The sequence below is a fragment of the Elephas maximus genome, chromosome 1, assembly GCF_024166365.1.
Source record: "Elephas maximus indicus isolate mEleMax1 chromosome 1, mEleMax1 primary haplotype, whole genome shotgun sequence".
In the NCBI taxonomy this organism is placed as follows: Eukaryota; Metazoa; Chordata; class Mammalia; order Proboscidea; family Elephantidae; genus Elephas; species Elephas maximus.
This window is the reverse complement of record NC_064819.1, coordinates 27,986,464-28,005,693: the sequence shown is the minus strand read 5'-3', so window position 1 is coordinate 28,005,693 and position 19,230 is coordinate 27,986,464. Positions and strand designations below refer to the sequence as shown.

The 19,230-nt window shown below is 43.0% G+C and overlaps 1 protein-coding gene across 13 annotated transcripts in view; it reads left to right on the top strand.

The window, feature by feature from the left end:
• Positions 1–19,230, top strand: part of ST6GAL1 (ST6 beta-galactoside alpha-2,6-sialyltransferase 1) — a 159,194-nt gene that overhangs the window by 115,793 nt on the left and 24,171 nt on the right. For all 13 annotated transcript variants that reach the window (XM_049880664.1, XM_049880631.1, XM_049880599.1 and 10 more), the window contains one exon: positions 5,131–5,228. In XM_049880664.1, the coding sequence (XP_049736621.1) occupies positions 5,131–5,228 (98 nt within the window). The remainder of the gene's footprint in view (positions 1–5,130; positions 5,229–19,230) is intronic.

Below are 19,230 nucleotides of genomic sequence, written 5' to 3'. Positions count from 1 at the left end.
CATCCACCAGCCTCTTTGTGCCAGTGTGGCGGGCCAGGTGGCAACCACAGCGCCCCTAATGGGTTGGGCCTAGCCAAGGCGGCTTGGGGAACAACCCAGGGGGAGGCTCGCTTGGACAGGTGACACCGCAGTGTCCTGCAGGCCACCAGCAGGGGCACCCATACCTGGAGCGCAGCCCTTGCATGTGCTTGCTGGAGGTGCAGAGCCTCCCAACAAGGTGATCATTGTAGCCTGGGGAAGAGGATCATTTACAAAACCTAGGGGAAGATTTTACCACCAGTCTGTCAGGTTGTCGTACTATGGTGGCTCATGTGTTGCTGTGATGCTGGAAGCTATGCCCCCAGTATTTTAAATACCAGCAGGGTCACCAATGCTGGACAGGTTTCAGTGAAACTTCCAGGCTAAGCCAGACTAGGAAGAAAGGCCTGGTGATGTACTTCTGAAAATTAGCCAGTGAAAACCTTATGGATGGCAGCTATCTACAAGAAGGTTTATATTTAAAGGACAGGGAAAGAATTGAGACAAGCAAAAAAATTCTGAAGGGCCAGTAAGAAAAGCATGTGCCATGCTGTGGAAAGTAAAGGAGGGTGGAGTTTGGGAGATAGTGGCCAGTGGGATTAGAGTCTGCGGAGTGGGGCAGGTTCTTGAGCAGAGTGAAAACTGAGAAGATATCCTTGGATTGAGTAGCTTGGAGAGTGTGGTTGTTTATATCAGGAGTCAACAAACTTTTCTCTCTAAAGGGCCAGATAGTAAATGTTTTCGGCCTTGAGGGCCACACGGTGTCTTCCACAACTATTTAACTCTGCTGTTGTAGTGCAAATGTAGCCTTGTTGTCATTGCTAGGTGCCATCAAGTCAGTTTTGACTCATAGCGACTCCATGCACCACCCAGTCCCGCACCATCCTCACAATTGCTGCTGTGTTTGAGCCCATCCTGGCAGCCACTGTGTTAATCCGTCTTGTTGAAGGTCTTCCTCTTTTTCAGTGACCCTCTATTTTACAAAGCATGTTGTCCTTCTCCTTCCCGATACATGTCCAAAGTATGTGAAACAAACTCTTGCCATCCTTGTTTCTAAGGAGCATTCTGACTGTACTTCTTCCGAGACAGATTTGTTTGTTCTTCTGACAGTCTGTGGCATATTCAGTGTTCTTTGCCAACATCATAATTCAAAGTCATCAATTCTTCTTCAGTCTTCCTTATTCATTGTCCAGCTTTCACATGCCTATGAGGCAATTGGAAATATCATGGCTTGGGTCAGGCATACCTTAGTCTTCAAAGTGACATCTTTGCTTCCCAACACTTGAAAGAAGTATTTTGCATCAGATTTGCCTAATGAAATACTTAATTTGATATCCCGACTGCTGCTTCCTTGGTTGTTGATTGTGGATCCGAGGAAAATGAAATCCTTTACAGCCTCAATGCTTTCTCTATCATGATGTTGCTTATCGGTCCTGTTGTGAAAATTTTTGTTTTCTTTATGTTGAGGTGTAATCCATAGTGAAGGCTGTGGTCTTCGGTCTTCATCAGTAAGTGCTTCAAGTCCCCTTCACTTTCAGCAGATGACGTTGTGTCATCTGCATATCATAGGTTGTTAATGAGTCTTCCTCCAATCCTGATGCCCTGCTTTTCTTTATGTAGTTCAGCTATTTGGATTATTTGCTCAGTGTACAGATTGAATAAATATGGTGAAAAGATACAACCCTGGCACACATCTTTCCTGATTTTAAACCATGTAGTATCCCCTTGTTCTGTTCAAATGACTACCTCCTGGTCTATGTACAGGGTCTGCATGAGCACAATTAAGTGTTCTGGAATTCCCATTCTTCACAATGTTATCCATAATTTGTTATGATCTACACAGTTGAATGACTTTGCATAGTCAATAAAGCATAGGTAAACATCTTTCTAGTATTCTCTACTTTCAGCCAAGATCCATTAGACATCAGCAATGATGTCCCTCGTTCCATATCCTCTTCTGAATATGGCTTGAATTTCTGGCAGTTCCCTGTCGATGTACTGCTGCAACCATTTTTGAATTATCTTCAGCAAAATTTTACTTGCATGTGATGTTAATGATATTGTTTGATAATTTCCACATTTTGTTGGATCACCTTTCTTTGGGATGGGCATAAATATGGCTCTCTTCCTAATTTGTTGGCATAGACAAATGACCACCTCCAGGGCTGCATCCATTTGTTAAAACATCTCTATTGGTATTCCACCAATTCTTGGAGCCTTGTTTTTTGCCAATGCCTTCAGTGCAACTTGGACTTCTTTCTTCAGTACCATCGGTTCTTGATAATATGTTACCTCCTGAAATGGTACGGTGACTCTGTGTATTTCTTTCATTTTCTTTTGATGCTTCCTGGATGGTTCATTATTTTGCCCAAAGAACACTTCAAAGTTGCAACTCAGGGACTGAATTTTTTCTTCAGTTCTTTCAACTTGAGAAATGCTGAGCATATTCTTCTCTTTTGGTTTTCCAACTCCAGGTCTTTGCACATTTCATTATAATACTTTACTGGGTTGTTTTCTTGAGCTGCCTTTTCAAATCTTCTATTCAGTTCTTTTACTTCATCATTTCTTCAGTTTGGTTTAGCTACGCTATGTTCAAGAGCAAGTTTCAGAGTCTCTTTTGACATCCATTTTGTTTTTTTTCTTTCCTGTCTTTTTAATGACCTTTGCTTTCTTTATGTATGATATCCTTGATGTCATCCCAACAACTCATCTAGCGTTCACTCATTAGTACTCAGTGTGTCTAATGTCTTCTTGTGATGGTCTCCAAATTCAGGTGGAATATACTCAGCATCGTATTTTGATTCTCATGGACTTGTTTTAATTTTCTTCAGCTTCAGCTTAAACTTGCATATAGGCATTTGGTGGTCTGTTCCACAGTTGGCCCCTGGTCTTGTTCTAACTGATGATATTGAGCTTTTCCACCATTTCTTCCACAGATGTAGTCGATTTGATTCCTGTATTTTCCATCTGGTGAGGTCCACATATATGGTTGCCATTTATGCTGTTGAAAAAATGTATCTGCCATGAAGAAGTCATTGGTCTTGCAAAATTCTATCATACAATCTCCAGCATTGCTTCTATCACTAAGGCCGTATTATCCAACTACAGATCCTTCTTTGTTTCCAACTTTCACTTTCTAATCACCAGTAATTACCAATTCATCTTGATTGAATGTTTGATCAATTTCAGACTGCAGAAGTTGGTAAAAGTTCAATTTCCTCATCTTTGGCATTAGTTCTTGGTGTGTAGATTTGAATAATAGTCATAATAACTGGTATTCCTTGAAGGCGTATGGATATTATCCTATCACTAAGAGCATTGTACTTTAGGGAGAGGGGGGCCTGCAAACCCCAAAACTTATAGCTGGCATCCTGGAGATGAGTAGAGCAATCCTCTCAATTTGTGGCTAGCATTATAGAAGTGAAGGTGTGTGGGGACCCCCTAGCTTGAGACTGGTGTCTGAAATTTTGGGAGGACTTGGCAGCCTGGAGGAATACATACGCCCTTCAACTGTTAGCTCAGCATATGGATCTGACCCAGTTGTGGTGGTCAGGGTCAGAAGAAGTAGTACTGCCCTTGTGCTTGGTATCAGAGAAGAAATTTAGGGTTTATTGGTGTGTGCCAGAGAAGACAGGCACACACAGAGGGGCACCCAATATTCCTTTGTAAATAGTCCCTTTATTGAACTCTCCTCAGTTACTTCATTTGAGCTTATCATCTGTTTTCCACTAGGGCCCTGACCAATAATTTGTTCTTCTGCAGAATGGGAAAGTTGACTAAGTAAGTGAAGTCTCCGGCAGATCTGCATATCTAGTGTGACTGGTCACTTTTGAAACCAGTGTAAAGACAAAACTTGTTACAGTTCTGAACTGTGTAAAGATGTACCTCCTGTCCTATTTGTAGTTCAGTGTGCCTGTGTAACTTTTTAGCCATTTCAGTGAAATTTTGTCCTGGGGATAGGGCTATGTTGTTTTTGTGACTAAGATGTCCAGATCCCTGAACCTTAGTCCGTATGTTGGAATTGTAATAAAGAAGGAGACTTTCATCCCTTAATTCTGTGGGCACTCTCTTTCCAGAATGTCTTATACTAAGCCAAATGCTCGCCCCACCCCACCCCACCCCTCCTTTGTGGATAAAGAACAACCCAAAACATGTCCACTTGGAGGGAAATAGAACAACTGAGGATTGGGTTGACCTCCAAATCTTGTGCACATTCCAGTGATAAACTCCAAACTTGCTTGATCAAATAAGTTTGGTACGAGTTTTCAAGGATCACGAACACTAGGGTTGGGAATAGACCTTAAAAGTCATCGGTTCCCATCCCAATCACATTGGCCTATACTGGATATAGAAACTTGTCCAAGTCTTCCAAACTCTGCTTCAACAGCTCCATGGACAGGGAGCTAGAGCCCAGGAAGTGAGTAGATTTTTTAAGGTGGTTTATTTGATCTTGGCTCAATTTAGGACATTGTTTTTGTTTTTTACCAGAAAAAGTACTTATGTTAAAAAAAAAAGAGAGAGAGGGAGAGACAAAATAAAATACACCAAGGTTTGTGACCCTTCCATGGGTCTCATGTTCCTAAACCAAACTCTTAGGGGATTGTCTTGAATGTCATGGTGAATCTCTTCCATTTGCAGGGCACAGCCCAAATTTCAGAGTGCCATGGGGGATGGGGGGTACTTTGCACTTGTGGGGTAGACTGAGTATATGGCAGTGTCTTCATTTTTCTGACAGGGATAGAAATATGATCTACTGGTAATACCAAGAGAATGTGTGGTTTGCTCCTTTGACAATTGGAATAGTGATTCCACTGCAAGCAGCACATTGTCCCTGTCCACTTTTCTGCCGTGCCTAGGCATACTAGTGTCTTAACTGGGCTTCACCCTTGCAGTGGCCCGGCATGGCAGATGGTCTTTTCTGTCTATGAGATTTACCTGATTGCACCAAACAAACTTAATAATTTTCCCCTGCTTATCAAGATGGGATAAAAATTAGAAAGCATTATTCTCTTGCCCCGTCCACCTCCTCGTATGCTCTCTCCTCCAGTCCTTCTCTCTTCCTGCATATTGCTAGTGCTTCTCACCTCTTTTCTGTTTCCTTGTGGTTTATAGATGATCATGATGCTGTCCTGAGGTTTAATGCGGCGCCCACAGCCAACTTCGAACAAGATGTGGGTACAAAAACTACCGTTCGCCTGATAAATTCCCAGGTAAAACTTCTTTGCAGAAATGGAGTAAGAGAGGGACCACGGTGGGCTTTAAAGTAGAATGTATCTATTAGGAGCATATCACAGCTGCCAGCTTAACAAAGTCTCTTGGCTTTCCTGAGTCCCCAATTCCTCATTGGAGACTGAGAAGACAGTAATCCCATGACCCATCCTGGTGATGTGTTTGTGTCTGCATTAATGGACGTGTCTTGTGCCCAGAGAAAGCAGGGAGCATCTAGAGGAGAGAGAGGAGTGTTGTGAAAATGAAATTAAACAATACATTTGAGAGCACTTCATATGCCGTCAACTATTACACAACTCTTATGAGACGTCTCACCATTTGGTTATGTTTAATCTGGTATTAGAATTTGTGGCCATTTCCTGAATTCCCCTAGATAATTAGTTTCTTGGATATTTCCAGGTAGCACATGCTGCATTCTCAATACTAACGGAAACTTAAGAAACAGAGGTTAAATTCTCTTGCCACAAAATTCTCTTAATAGATTTAATCAGCAGAACGAAACTGGATTATATATGTACCTGACATTACGTACTAGGGCTGCAAACCCATTCACCTCACTTATAACCACTGAGTAAACAGGTGAACCCTGGGTGTTTTTATGCCAGTGTTTAGACTGGGTGTGCTTGCCTTATCAGTTGTCTACAATTCACAAGGTGTTGTAAAATGGCTCCCATAGTTTTGGAATCTTCAGCTTTCCGCTGAAGCACAATTGTTTTTCTACATTCCCTAATCCCAGAGCTGAGACGAGGGTGGCCCACTTCCCAGGGTACACTGTCCACTCTCAAGAAAGCCTTCCGTCTTCCCCAGGCATTCTGACCCTCCCCCTCTTCCTCCATAAACCAAAAACAAAACCAAACCCGTTCGAGTCAAAGCCAGCTCATAGTAATCCTATAGGACAGAGTAGAACTGCCCCATAGGGTTTCCAAGGAGCGCCTGCTGGATTCAAACTGCCGATCTTTTGGCCAACAGCTGTAGCCCTTAACCACTACACCACCAGGGTTTCCTCTTCCTCTATAAAAAAAAAAAATTTTTTTTTTTTTTTTCCCTCTATAAGCAGCCCTAAATGTCTGGGGTGTCCGCTTAGCATTCTATCACAGGCACTGCGTTGTGACTGACAACTTTGTGCCATCACCCTTGGTCATCTTACTGCCCTAGGGAGTGATAGTTTGTCTCTCTTTTGCCCTGGTGTGTTATCCTCGCTATTTTGTGCTATTTCTGTGAATGAGGAAGCTGAATTCCCATCACCACCCACAGGGAGCACCTGGCACCCAGAAGTCGCTGAGGGAGTAGCTGCTGTTTTGGTAGAACATTGCCTTTTAGCCCTTCCTTCTCTTTCCAGCCAGAGAGGTCCTCCTGACAGCAGCTCCCTTCTGAGGGCAGCCTGGTCCACATTTGTTGGGCTCACCTCCCTCATGTGGCATAGGCCAGCCTTTTGTGACAACGCCATGGAAAACATAAAGGGCTTTTCTTGTTTCCTCTCTTTCCCTCTGCCCCTGACCTTATTAACATGAAGCAAGAGTGTGAAGCTTTTTATAGAGAGCACTGTCATACTGTGAAGTTTCAGCTCCACACCCTTGTTTAGACCTTAAGTGGCCGGGCCAGGTGGTGATATGAGATTCAACAGGAAAGTGGAGTGGTCTTTCCTGTCAGTTAGCTGTCTGTCTTTAAATAAACTCAGTTCTGATCATGAGACTAGGAGGGCTTCTGTGAGTCCCAGCTGAACATCTGCTGGGCTCAGTGGGGCTGAGAGAGGAGACAGTGGGACAAGAAGACACAGTGGCTTCCTTAGAAGCTCTTGTATCCACAGCAGAGAAAAAATCTACCTCCTGTGTGGAGTGACATGCATGCTGACTGGACCTCAACTGGGACATCCCCAGATTACTTAATGGTGCTTGTCCTGAAATAATAGCTGGTGGCATTTGTTAAATACTTCCAGTGTCCAAGGGCTTTACATGCATTATCTCATTTGATCTTCGTGACAACCCTGTGAGGTGTGATCACCACCATTTTACACAAGGAAGCTTAGACTCAAAGAGTCTCAGGTAGCCCAGACAGTAAGTGATAATAAAGGTGGGATTTGGATCCAGCTTTCTTTGCCACCCCAGTATAAATCTCCAAAGCTTTCTTTAAGGTCCAGTCTTTCTTCTCAAGCTTCTGACAGAAAGGTGTCTGGACGGTTAGAGGAATTTTCTGTCAACAGCAGAACTACATACAGCCAGGGTGAGCTGGATGGTTTTGATGGAACTCCTTTGAATGTAGCATTTTGACATCATGATTTGGGAGCTGAAATGTAGACATGGTGAAAGTTCTGGGGTCCTTGATTCTGGCCAGAAGACATGTTCTGAGTCACTGTTATTTTTCAGAATTAGGAAAGGAGCTGTGACTTGGTATTGGTCTCAGCTTGCCTTCTCATATTCCAATGCTACAGGTTATACATGGTTTTGAACATGCCAGAGCTGCTCTCAGTTTTCTTCTTTTCCTTGTGTGGTCCACCCATCTGGTCTGCAGCCAGCTGCCTCAAATTCCATTCAGTCAAGCAAATATACTCCCACAAAGCCCCTGACAGGTATGAGGGAAAAACGGGAAAGTGTAAGGTCTTCCTTCCCCGAAGGGCTTTAGTTTATCTGAGGAGAAATGACTCCCCTCTCCTCACAAGGACAGTCATGCCACAATGCAAAGGCAGGGCATGATCCATTTGGGGACAGGTACTCCCTGACCTGAAAGTTTGGGCAGGGGAAACGTAGTCTTTGGCCTGGAATTTTGTGAGGGTACTGTTGAAACCTCACAGAGTAAAACCAAAGCTTATATTCAGTTTGTGGAAACTCACCATCTTTGAAGTAACTTCTTATCTGACCTCACATTCCATTTTAGCTAAGCCATCACCCATGTCAGAATCTCACCCAACCTCCAGTTGGAGGTAATCTGTTAGGAATTTTTGCATCTATGTTTTGAGAGATAGCAGTTGGTGGTTTTCTTTTCTTATAATGTGTTTGTCTGGTTTTTGGAATCAGAGTAATGCTGGGCTCATAAGGTGAATTGGAAAGCATTTCCTCCTCTTCAGTTTTCTGGAAGCAGTTGTGTAGAATTGATATTATTTCTTAAATATTTGATAGAATTCACCAGTAAAACCATCTGGACCTACAGTTTTCTTTGTAGGAAGGTTTTAACTATAAAATCAGTTTCTTTACTACATATAGGGCTACTCATGTTGCCTGTTTCTTTTTGCCTGAGCTTTGGTAGTTTGTCTTTTCAGGAATTTGTTTATTTCATCTAAGTTATTGAATTTACTGATGTAAAGTTGTTCATGATATGTCCTCATTATCCTTTCAATATCTGTAGAATCTAGAGTGATGCCACCTCCTTTGAGATGATTTGAAATCACAGAGCTGAAAAGGACTTTGGAGACCAAACATCCATTCATTCACTCCAGAAGTTCTTATCGATCATCTGCTCTGTGCAAGACTCTGTGAGAAAAGCTGAAATTTAGCAGCGAGCAGCAATAGCAAAACAGAAGCAGACACGTTTCCTGTCCCTGTGGAGCCCAGGGTCTTGTCTGATGATCTTATTTTACAAACGAGATAAGAAGGGAAGATGACCTGTGCAACTGCACAGAGATTATGGCAGCCCTCTTAACAGCTGGCGCATGACTCTCCTTGGCTTGGTGGTGACACCAGCAATTTTTCTCATTCCTGTCTATTTTGTTCATCTCACTTACTACCTAGCTTTCCCACTATCAAGTAAGGTTCATGAGGGCAGGTATTTTTGTCTGTTTTGTTCACTGATATACCCAAGCGTCTACAATAGTGTCCATTACATAGTAGATGTATAATAAGAATTTGCTGAATGAAATGTAATCTGGACAACCTTTTCTTCACTCAATGGATTATCCCCAAACCTCCTCCAATTTATTTTTTTTGAACTTTTTATTTTGAAATTCTTTAATGCTTCTAGAAAAGTTGCAAGAGTAAGTATCCAGACTCACTTATTATTAACATTTTACTCCATCTGCTGTATCATCTGCTCCATTTTCATGACATTCTTTCATTGGATAGTAAGTTGTATACATTGTAGCCTTTTATCCCTAAATACTTTAACATGTATTTCCTAGGGATAAGGATATTCTCTTATGTAATCAAAGTACAGTTATCAGCTTCATACATTTTACATTGATACTGTACTCTCTTCTAATCTGTTTGTATCCCAGTTTTGTCAGTTGACCTATAATGTCCTTCATGCCAATTCTTTCCCCCAAGTACAAGATCCAAACCAGAATCAGGTATTATATTCAATTTTCATGTATCTTTAGTCTCCTTTAATCTGCAATATCTCCATAGCCCTTTTTTGTTTTTTTTTAAGACATTGACATTTTTTAAGAATACAGTTCTTTTTTAAAAACTAAAATGTTCCTTTTTGTCTTAGTTTCCTGGGCTGTTATAACAAAATACCACAAAGTGGGTGGCTTTAAGGAAACAAAAATTTATTGTCTCACAGTTCCGGGGTAAGTCTGAATCCAAGGCGTCCATAGGGCTGTTCTCTGTCTCTCTGTCAGCTCTAGGGGAAGATCCTTCCTTTTCTCTTTCAACTTATAGTAGCCCTGGGCATTCCTTGACTTGTAGACCTCACATGGTGTCTTACCTGAATGCTCACATGATATTTTACCCCATGTAACCTTGTCTCCTTGTCTGTTTTCCGTTTTTAAAGACACTGCTCAGAAAAGATTAGGGCCCACCCTACTCTAGCATGACCTCCTTAACTGGTAAGAAAAAGCCTATTCCCAAACAAGGACACATTCACCAGTACAGGAATTAGGACTTCAACATATCTTTTGGCAGGTGGGAGGTAGGGGAGCACAATTCAATCCATAACACTGATTTTGGGTTTGTCTGACATTTTCTCAATGTTAGGTTCATCTATTTATGGCTGGAAAACTACATAAATAATGTGTCTTCCTCAGGGCATCCCATCAGGAGGTATGCAATGTCTGTCTGCGCCTCATAGCTGATTTTAACGTGGATCCCCTTGCTAAGATGTCTGATTTCTCCGCTGTATAATTACTGTTTGTCCCTGACAATCTGTAGGTGAACGATGTCAATATTCTGCTCACCCAAACTCCCCTCCGTGTTTAGCATTCATTGATCACTTTTGCTTGAGCCAGTTTTTACTCTGATGTCTTTTAACTCCAGTGCTCCTTCCTCCACATTATCTAGTTGGCATTCAGGATTCTCCCCTAAGCAAGAGCCCCACCCCCTTTCTTCATTTCATTCTTTATCTCATGTAATTGGTAGGGACTCATGGATCCCTGTTTTTTTTTCAATAATTTATGATTCATTACTGCTCACAGTTACTGTGGCCAGTGAGAGTTCCTCTGAGCTTGCTCTTGTTTTCCTACGGCATGCATATGGCCATCTTTTTTTTTCTTTTCCATTTTTAACACTGCTATACTTTCTGGCATAAGAAGATGTTCCAGCTCATTTTGTATCCATCTGTTGAGTTTTTAACATTCATCTTTATTAATTTTATCCTGTATGTGCACACTGGGGTTGTGGATGAGAGACTGACTTTTTACTAAATACCTTACAGTAAATAATATGTGTGTTGGCCCCTCTTTGCCTTACCCATAGGGCGATGCAATAAGAGCCAGATCAATTGTCCTACATGAGTAGCCATATACCCCATAGGCAAGGGATGAGAAAAAGTGATTTTCCCCACTTAAAAAGGGCAGGAGGCAGATGCCCTCCTCTCCCTCTTACATACTTAATAATATGCAAATTTGTACATTAATATACATATACACATACATATACATGTATGCGCATACACACACACATACCTGTTTCTACACATGCGTATATAGGTAAATGTTTCAGCGGTCAGCCTTCCCTGAGGCCTGTAGCTAAGTATGCCTATTTTACAAATAGTGGATTTAGAGTCATACCTCCGAATTCAGCCTATCTATTCTTTTCTTCCTCAGTCTATATTTGTATTCCCCTTCTTTCTCAGCAAGAACCCTGCTTCCCAACAATGTCAACAAATTTAGTCGTTTGCCTAAGCCTACAATACACCTAAAATAGTTTCAAACTTGCTTTGTGGACCTCTATATGAGACAAATCTACTAACGAGAGTTCAGGATTTTTTGCAGTTGTCCCACACACTCTACCCAAGACCGAGGTTATATAGCTAAATAGTGTGTACCTAAGTTACCTGGGAAGCCTTGGTGGCATAGTGGTAATATTAAGAGGTTGGCTGCAGACCTAAAGGTCTGCAGTTCAAATTCACCAGCTGCTCCTTGGAAACCCTATTGGGCAGTTCTGCTCAGTCCTATAGGGTCACTGTGAGTCTAATCGACTCGATGGCAATGGTTTGGTTTGAATTACCTGGACTAGTTCTTTCTGTTTCTCTTTACTGTAATTATACACTTCTTTTGAACTTAAGTTGGATTCATTTGCTTTAGTTTATTTTCAGTTTTAGGTTCTTCCTTTCAGTTTCAGAATTCGAAATTATCCAAAAAGTTACAGTCAGAGGAGTTTCACTTCCCCCTATATTCTTTCTGTCCTATTCCCATCACCCTCCGTAGGTAACCAACTTCACTGTTTCCTGATTTATCCTTCCTAGGTTTCTGTTGGAGCCCTGGTGGTGCAGATACTCCTTGGAAAACCTATGGGTCAGCTCCACTCTGGCCTAGAGAGTTGCTATGAGTTGGAATCGACTCGATGGGAACAGTTTGGTTTTTTTTGTTTGGTATGTTTCCTTCGGTAAAGACAAGCAGATACATGTATCTTTTCTTATTTCTGACACAAAATATAGCATGTTATTTATGCTTTTTGCACTCTACTTTTCTCACATAACAGTATCTTCTGCAAATCGCTCCAGAGATCTTCCTCATGTTTTTGTTTCAGCTGTACAGTACTCTTTTATGGGTAAGTTTCATAGCTTCTTTTATCAGCCTCCTTTGCCTGGATGTTCAGGCTCTTTCCGGCATTTACCTCCTGTCATTTTTCATGTCTCTTTTGATGGCTTCCTGTGCTGTCTGGTAGAATGACAGCCCGTCTGATTAGGGGTTTATTGGTGGGTTTCAATTTGTGGCTCTCTCCCTCTGATGGAGCATCGTCTGTCCAGGTCCAGCTTATAGCAGTCAGGCCTTTCCTAAGGCCCAGAATCTCCATATCATACTCCATATATGCTTGAGACCTTGAGCACATCTTCCTTTGTCTTTCTACAGCGCTGACCAGCTTTGCAAGTTATCCAGCAGCCAGAACACATGCTGTCTTTTACCGTCACTTAATGTTGTTGGAGGAAGTTTGCCTTGTATTGTAGAAAAAGCACAGTATTTGGAACTAGGCAGTCGTTGGTTTGTATCTCAGCCCCATCACTTCCTGGTTGTGTGAACCTGGGCCAGTTATGTAACTTCTCAGAGCTTCCTTTTCACCTCCTGCATGGGACTCGGAAATATTATAAGGAATAGAGAAGTCATGTTTGATAAACTTGGTAAAAAATACATACCCACAAAGGTATTCTTCTTATCATTGTTTTAGCTGCCATTGAGTTGGTTCCAACTCATAGCAACCCTATGTACAACAGAATGAAACATTGCCTGGTCCTATGCCATCCTCACAATCGTTGCTGTGTTTGAGCCCATTGTTGCAGCCACTGTGTCAGTCCATCCTGTTGAGGGACTTCCTTTTTTCACTGGCCCTCTACTTTACCAAACATGATGTCCTTCTCCAGGGATTGGTCCCTCCTGATAACATGTCCAAAGTATGTAAGATGAAGTCTCTCCATCCTTGCTTCTAAGGATCATTCTGGCTATATTTCTTCCAAGACAGATTTGTTGTTCTTCTGACAGTCCATAGTATATTCAATATTCTTTGCCAACACAAAAATTCAAAGGCATCAATTCTTTGGTCTTCCTTATTTATTGTCCAGCTTTCTCATGCATATGAGGCAATTGAAAATACCATGGCTTGGGTCAAGTGCACTTTAGTTCTCAAAGTGACATCTTTGCTTTTTAACATTTTAAAGAGGTCTTTTGGAGTAGATTTGCCTAACGCAATGGTATTATTATTACCACTGATTAAATACTCAGGAGATCAAAGGTTTATTAAAACACACACACACAGGCAGGCTTGTACATAAACATTTAATTTTTTTCTTAATGTGCAGAGGGAAGACTGCTGGACCAGGATTCAGGAGGCCGGTTCCTGCTCCCCCAGTTACTAGTTATGTGATTCTGGGCATCCCTTTTCCTTTTTCCAGTCTTCTCATCTCCCCAAAGGAAATAATAACATGTAGCCTATTTCATGGCGTGGGCCCAGAGATTAAGTGAGTGAATGCATATAAAAAAAGTACCTTCTAATTTACAGAGTGTTCAGTGGCTCAGTGCTTGGCTGTTAACTGAAAGGTCAGCAGTTCAAACCCACCAGCTGTTTCGTGGGAGAAAGATGTGGCAGTCTGCTTCCAGAAAGATTATAGCCTTCCTATTTTTATAGGGCAGTTCTACCGTGTCCTATAGGGCCGCTATTAGTCGGAATCGACTCAGCCGCATTGGATTTTGTTTGTTTGTTTGGTTTTTTAATACATATATGAAGGCCCCTGGGTGGCACAAATGGTTTGTGGTTGACCACCAACCTAATGATTGACAATTTGAACCCACCCAGCAGCACCATAAAAGAAAGGGCTAGAGATCTGTTTCTGTAAAGATTACAGTCAAGAAAACCCTATGAAGCAGTTCTACTCTGTAACACATGGGGTCGCTAGGAGTTGGAATCGATGCGACAGCATGGGTGCCGTTATATGTGTATAAAAAACTCTGTGGCCACAGTTCAACTACGTTTTTGTTTAACTTTGAAAACTGCAAACGTTTTGACCCCTTCTTTGAGTATTTGCTGTTGACCTGGATTGTTGTATGAATGTAATGAAATCACTAAGTCTAGACATTGACGCACACACACACACTTATACACATACATATGGAAGGAAATAAGATTTGGAAAGAAAAAAAAGACTGAAATAGTCACACTGAGATATCTGGAGAATACAATTATGGATGGCTGTCTTGGAAACCCTGGTGGCATAGTGGTTAAGAGCTCGGCTGCTAACCAAAAGGTCAGTAATTCGAATCCACCAGATGCCCCTTGGAAACCCTACGGGGCAGTTCTGCGAAATCGACTCCACGGCAATGGGTTTGGTTTTTTTTTTAATTTATTTTCTTGGAGTTCCTGGGTGGTGCAAATGGTTAAGAGCTCAACTATGGCTGAAAGGTTGGTGGTTTGAACCCAGCCACAGGTGCCTTGGAAGACAGGCTGGGTGATCTGCTTCTGAAAGGTCACAACCTTGAAAACCCTGTAGAGCAGACCTTCCCTGCATCATGGAGTCACCATGAGTTGGAACTGACTTTATGGCAACTGTCAACAACAACATTTTCTTTATACTTTTTGTGCATTTTCTAAGTTTCTGCATTGAGACTCTGTTACTTTATAACCGGAAAGGTTACTGTAAGCAGAGCTGTTCATACAGCAACCCTGGCACCTCCCTGGCGTAGCCTTTTCCTGGCAGATGTTCCCTGGGGCTTTGTTGCTCTGGCAATGACTTATCCTTCTTATCACATGACCCCTGGGATACTTGAGCCTAGGTCAGATTCCCCATGCAAGCAACTGCAGGACCTTCTGAGAACTTTAGTATTTCCTAAGTCCCTGCTGCTGCAGCTGGAAAAATGACAGACAGAGATGTCACCCAGGCATAGCTGGTCCCCCAGGCAGGACCTTATGAGATGTACTATCCTGTCAATAAGGCACCCAGGGCTGGGAGAGATACAGTGACCACCTGAGACCCACAGAGAGGGTTAGACACAAAGCAGGGCTGTGACCCTGTCTCCCATCTCTCTGAGCAGTTTTGAAGCCATCTTTGAACCTCACGTAAAGGGCTAGCAGAATGAAAGGGGGTAAGTTCAGAACTGTGCCCATTGAAGGCTGGGAGTGCTTGGTTGCTTGCTTCTCTGCCTTTCCTTCCACTAGATTCCAGCCTCAGCCACTTCCTGTTTCTTCTCTCTGGATAAGAGTAGCACTTATCTTCATCCCTTCCCAGTTTCTTGGATGATTTTTTCATATGCAGCTCAAATGCATGACCATTTCCCTGTTGTGTACAGTGAGAACTGAAGATGCCCCAGATCTGGTGGTGTGCTGGCTTATTTAAATGTCTGGTGGTTTCATGAATATAGCCTTGTTGGGGCAGAAAGAGCACTCTGCTGGGAGTCGACCTCTGGGCTTGGTCTTGGCTCTGCCTGTAGTTTGCCTTGTAGCTTCAGACAAGTCTCTGCTCTCTCTGGACCTCAGTTTACCCATCTTGAAAATGATGGGCTTGGAAGTCTCTAGAGGATCTTCAAGGTACAATATACTTAGGCACTTCCATATATCCCTCATCAAATGCTTCCTTTGACATATCCTCCAAGAGCCTTGTGTGAGGCAGTGTAGCATATAGGTTAGAAGTATAGGCTGTGTAGCTGGACATGGGCTCAAATTCAGACTCTCTTTCTTAATAGCTATGTGACCTTGGACAACTTAGCTAGCCTCTCTGAGTCTGTTATCTATAATATGGGCATATTAATACTTATCTCCTAAGGCCGTGGAGCCCTGCTGGTGCAGTAGTTAAGGCCGCAACTGCTAACCAAGAGGTCTGCAGTTTGAATCCACCAGGTGCTCCTTGGAAACCCTGTGAGGCAGTTCTACTGTGTCCTATAGGGTTGATATGAGCCAATGAATCTATTGGATGGCAGCATATTTGGTACTGGTCCTAAGGCCGTATTGAAGATGAAATGAGGTGATTTGTGAAAGCATCTAGCATATAGTAAGGCTCACTAAGGGCATCTTTTGTTATTGTTGTTGTTATTATTTATAATCAAGGAGAAAACTCTGTGCATTTTTCTTGGACTTTCTGAGGACAGTGAAGCCACAGGTCCTGGGAAAGTCTCAGGGAGCCAGAAATGGCTCCATTGGCTTTCTGATTCCCATACTAAGAAACTCTTACTGGAGAGGAGACATCTTACTAGGAGGAGACATTGTTAAAATCCCAGTTATCTCTAGTCTTCATGAGTATGTCTAGGTTTTCTGACTTCAGTACTCTGCGTAGAAAGCAGCTGTCTTTGTTATCTAGTGCTGCTACAACAGAAATACCACAAGTGGTGGCTTTAATGAACAGAACTGTATTTTCTTAGAGTTTAGGAGGCTAGAAGTCCGAATTCAGGGTGCCAGCTCTAGGGGAAGGCTGTCTCTCTCTGTCAGCTCTAGAAGGTCCTTGTCTCTTTTCAGCTTCTGTTCCTCAGTTCCCTGGTGATCTCCATGTGGCATCAATCTTTCCCCACTTGTGCTTGCTTCTCTGTGCCTAATCTGCTCTTTTTATATCTCCAAGGCTTAAGACACACTGATACAGCCTCATTAACACAACAAAGAAAGCCTAACTCTGAGACAGGATTACATCCACATGTAAAAAACCCATTGCCATCAAGCCAATTCCAACTCATAGCAACCCTACGGGACAGAGTAGAACTGCCCCATAGGGGTTTCCAAGGAACAGTTGGTGGATTCGAACTGCTGACCTTTTGGTTAGCAGCCAAGCTCTTACCCGCTATGCCACCAGGGCTCCAATCATAGGGGCTGGGATTTGCAGCACATATGTTTGGAGGGGAAACCCTAGTGGCATAGTGGTTGAGAGCTATGACTGCTAACCAAAAGGTCTGAAGTTCGAATCCACCAGGCGCTCCTTGGAAACCCTATGGAGCAGTTCTACTCTGTCCTATAGGGTTGCTATGAGTCAGAATCGACTCGACGGCAATGGGTTTGGGTTTGGTTTTGGATTTTTGGAGGACACAATTCAATCCATAACAGAAGCATAGCTCAAGGAAGGTCTTGTTGCTTTCAATATGCCAGCTGCTCTATGGGGAGGGGGCGGCGTGGAGGTAGAGGGTGTAGTTGCAGTTTTAGCTTGGACAGCAGTATGAACAGTGGGAAGGAAGGCCCTATGCCTCTCTCGGCCTCCCTGCCACACAGATCAATCACATCTGTCTTCCCTCTAATGGGAAGCCTGCTCTGCCTTTGACCTGTAGCATTGAATGCCTCGTGCTGTAAGTTACCATGTTTCCACTGGGAAGGGGACAGCGCTTAAAATGGGAAGATGTAGGTTCCATTCCTAGTTCCTGTCACCTGTCAGCTGTGGGACTCTAGGCCAGTGGTCTCATCCTTGAACTTCAAATCCTCACCCTACTGCGTCCCACACACATCCTCACAGGCAAATCCAGTTGTTGCTCTTTCTCATTGTCCATGTTCTCATTGCGGGAGTCACCTTTACCTCTTTATCCTTCACTTTCAACATCCAGTTAGTCTGCAAGTTCTGTCAGTTGTAACTCCTCTTCTCCATCCCCCCATTTTTTCTTACTTAGACTACAACAGCAGCTTCTGTTTGGTCTCCTTTCCTTCAAAAACACTAGTTCAAAACGCTAGTCTGGTTAGCTCTTTCTCACTTAAATGCCTTCACTGGTCCCTATAACCTGAAAAAACAAACCTTAGCTCCCAGGCATTGGCCCAGCCACCTCTCCAGCCTTTTCTCTGATTCCTTCCAGCTCTCTATCTGTATCCTAGCCATGTGAACAATACACAATTCTCAAAAAAGCTACTCACTGTACTAACTAGGGGAGCCCTGGTGCTGTAGTGATTAAGAGCTCGGCTGCTAACCGAAAGGTCACCAGTTCAAATCTACCAGCCGCTCCTTGGAAACCTTCTGGGACAGTTCTACTCTGTCCTGTAGGGTGGCTATGAGTTGGAATCGCTGCAACAGCAACTGCTTTGGTTTTTGGTATAAATTAGAATTAGGTTTGGCTGCAAGTGACAGGAACACTCCCTTCCCCACAAACACTAGCTTAACAAGATAAATATGTCTTGGGCAGGCATTGGGCATTTGTACTGGGTGCTAAGAACCAAAGGTAAGACACAGTCACTGGTCTCCAGGCAGTCATTACCTAGTAGGTAAGATGGACAGGTAAAGGATGATTAAACACACTGTTGTGGCAGTAGAGGCAGGCACTGGCTGCCAGGAAGAGGGTGAGCGTGAGGAGAGTAAGTGTTAAGGGACAATTAAAACATGCCAAGCCAAGAGAGCATGAGGGAGAACAGGACAAAAAATATGAAAAAAAAAAATTTTTTTTTTCTTATGTAAGAGAAGTCCAGAGGTAGACATTCCAGAGCTGGTATGGTATTGCACAGCGTCAGGAACCCAGGCTCCTTCTACTTTGTGGGTTTGCTATTCTCAGCATGTGACTTCCACTTCATGGTCCAAGATGATGGTTTAAGCTTCCACACATCAACCAGGAGGAAAAGGAGGAGGCTGCCTCTTGCCTTTAAGGACATTTCCTACAGGTCACTCCTACTTACACACCATTGGTCAGAACTCAGTCACATGACTTTGCTCAGCTGCTAGGGAGGCTGGGAAATGTAGTCTTTATTTCAGACAGCCATGTGCTGAGGTAAAAATCAGGGAGTTTGTGGCCAAGGAAGAGAGAATGGATGTTGGGTGACACCTCGCAGTCTCTGCCACATACTTTCGTATCAGGATTTGCACATGCTGTTCCCTCTGTCTGGACAGCCTCCCTCTCCCCCTCACATTATCCTGGCGTCCTGTAAAACCTAACCAACAAAAAAAAAACCCATGCCGTCGAGTCGATTCTGACTCATAGTGACCCTATAGGACGGAGTAGAACTGCCCCATAGAGTTTCCAAGGAGCGCCTGGTGGATTCGAACTGCCGACCCTTTGGTTAGCAGCAGTAGCACTTAACCACTATGCCACCAGGGTTTCCCCTGTAAAACCTATTATCCTTTAACTGGTCACCTTACCCACTAGCTGATGACTGCCTGGAGGGCAGTGACAGTGTCTTATCTTTGGCTCCTTAGTTCCCAGTACAACTGCACAATCCCTGCCAAAGGTGGGCCCTCCACCAATAT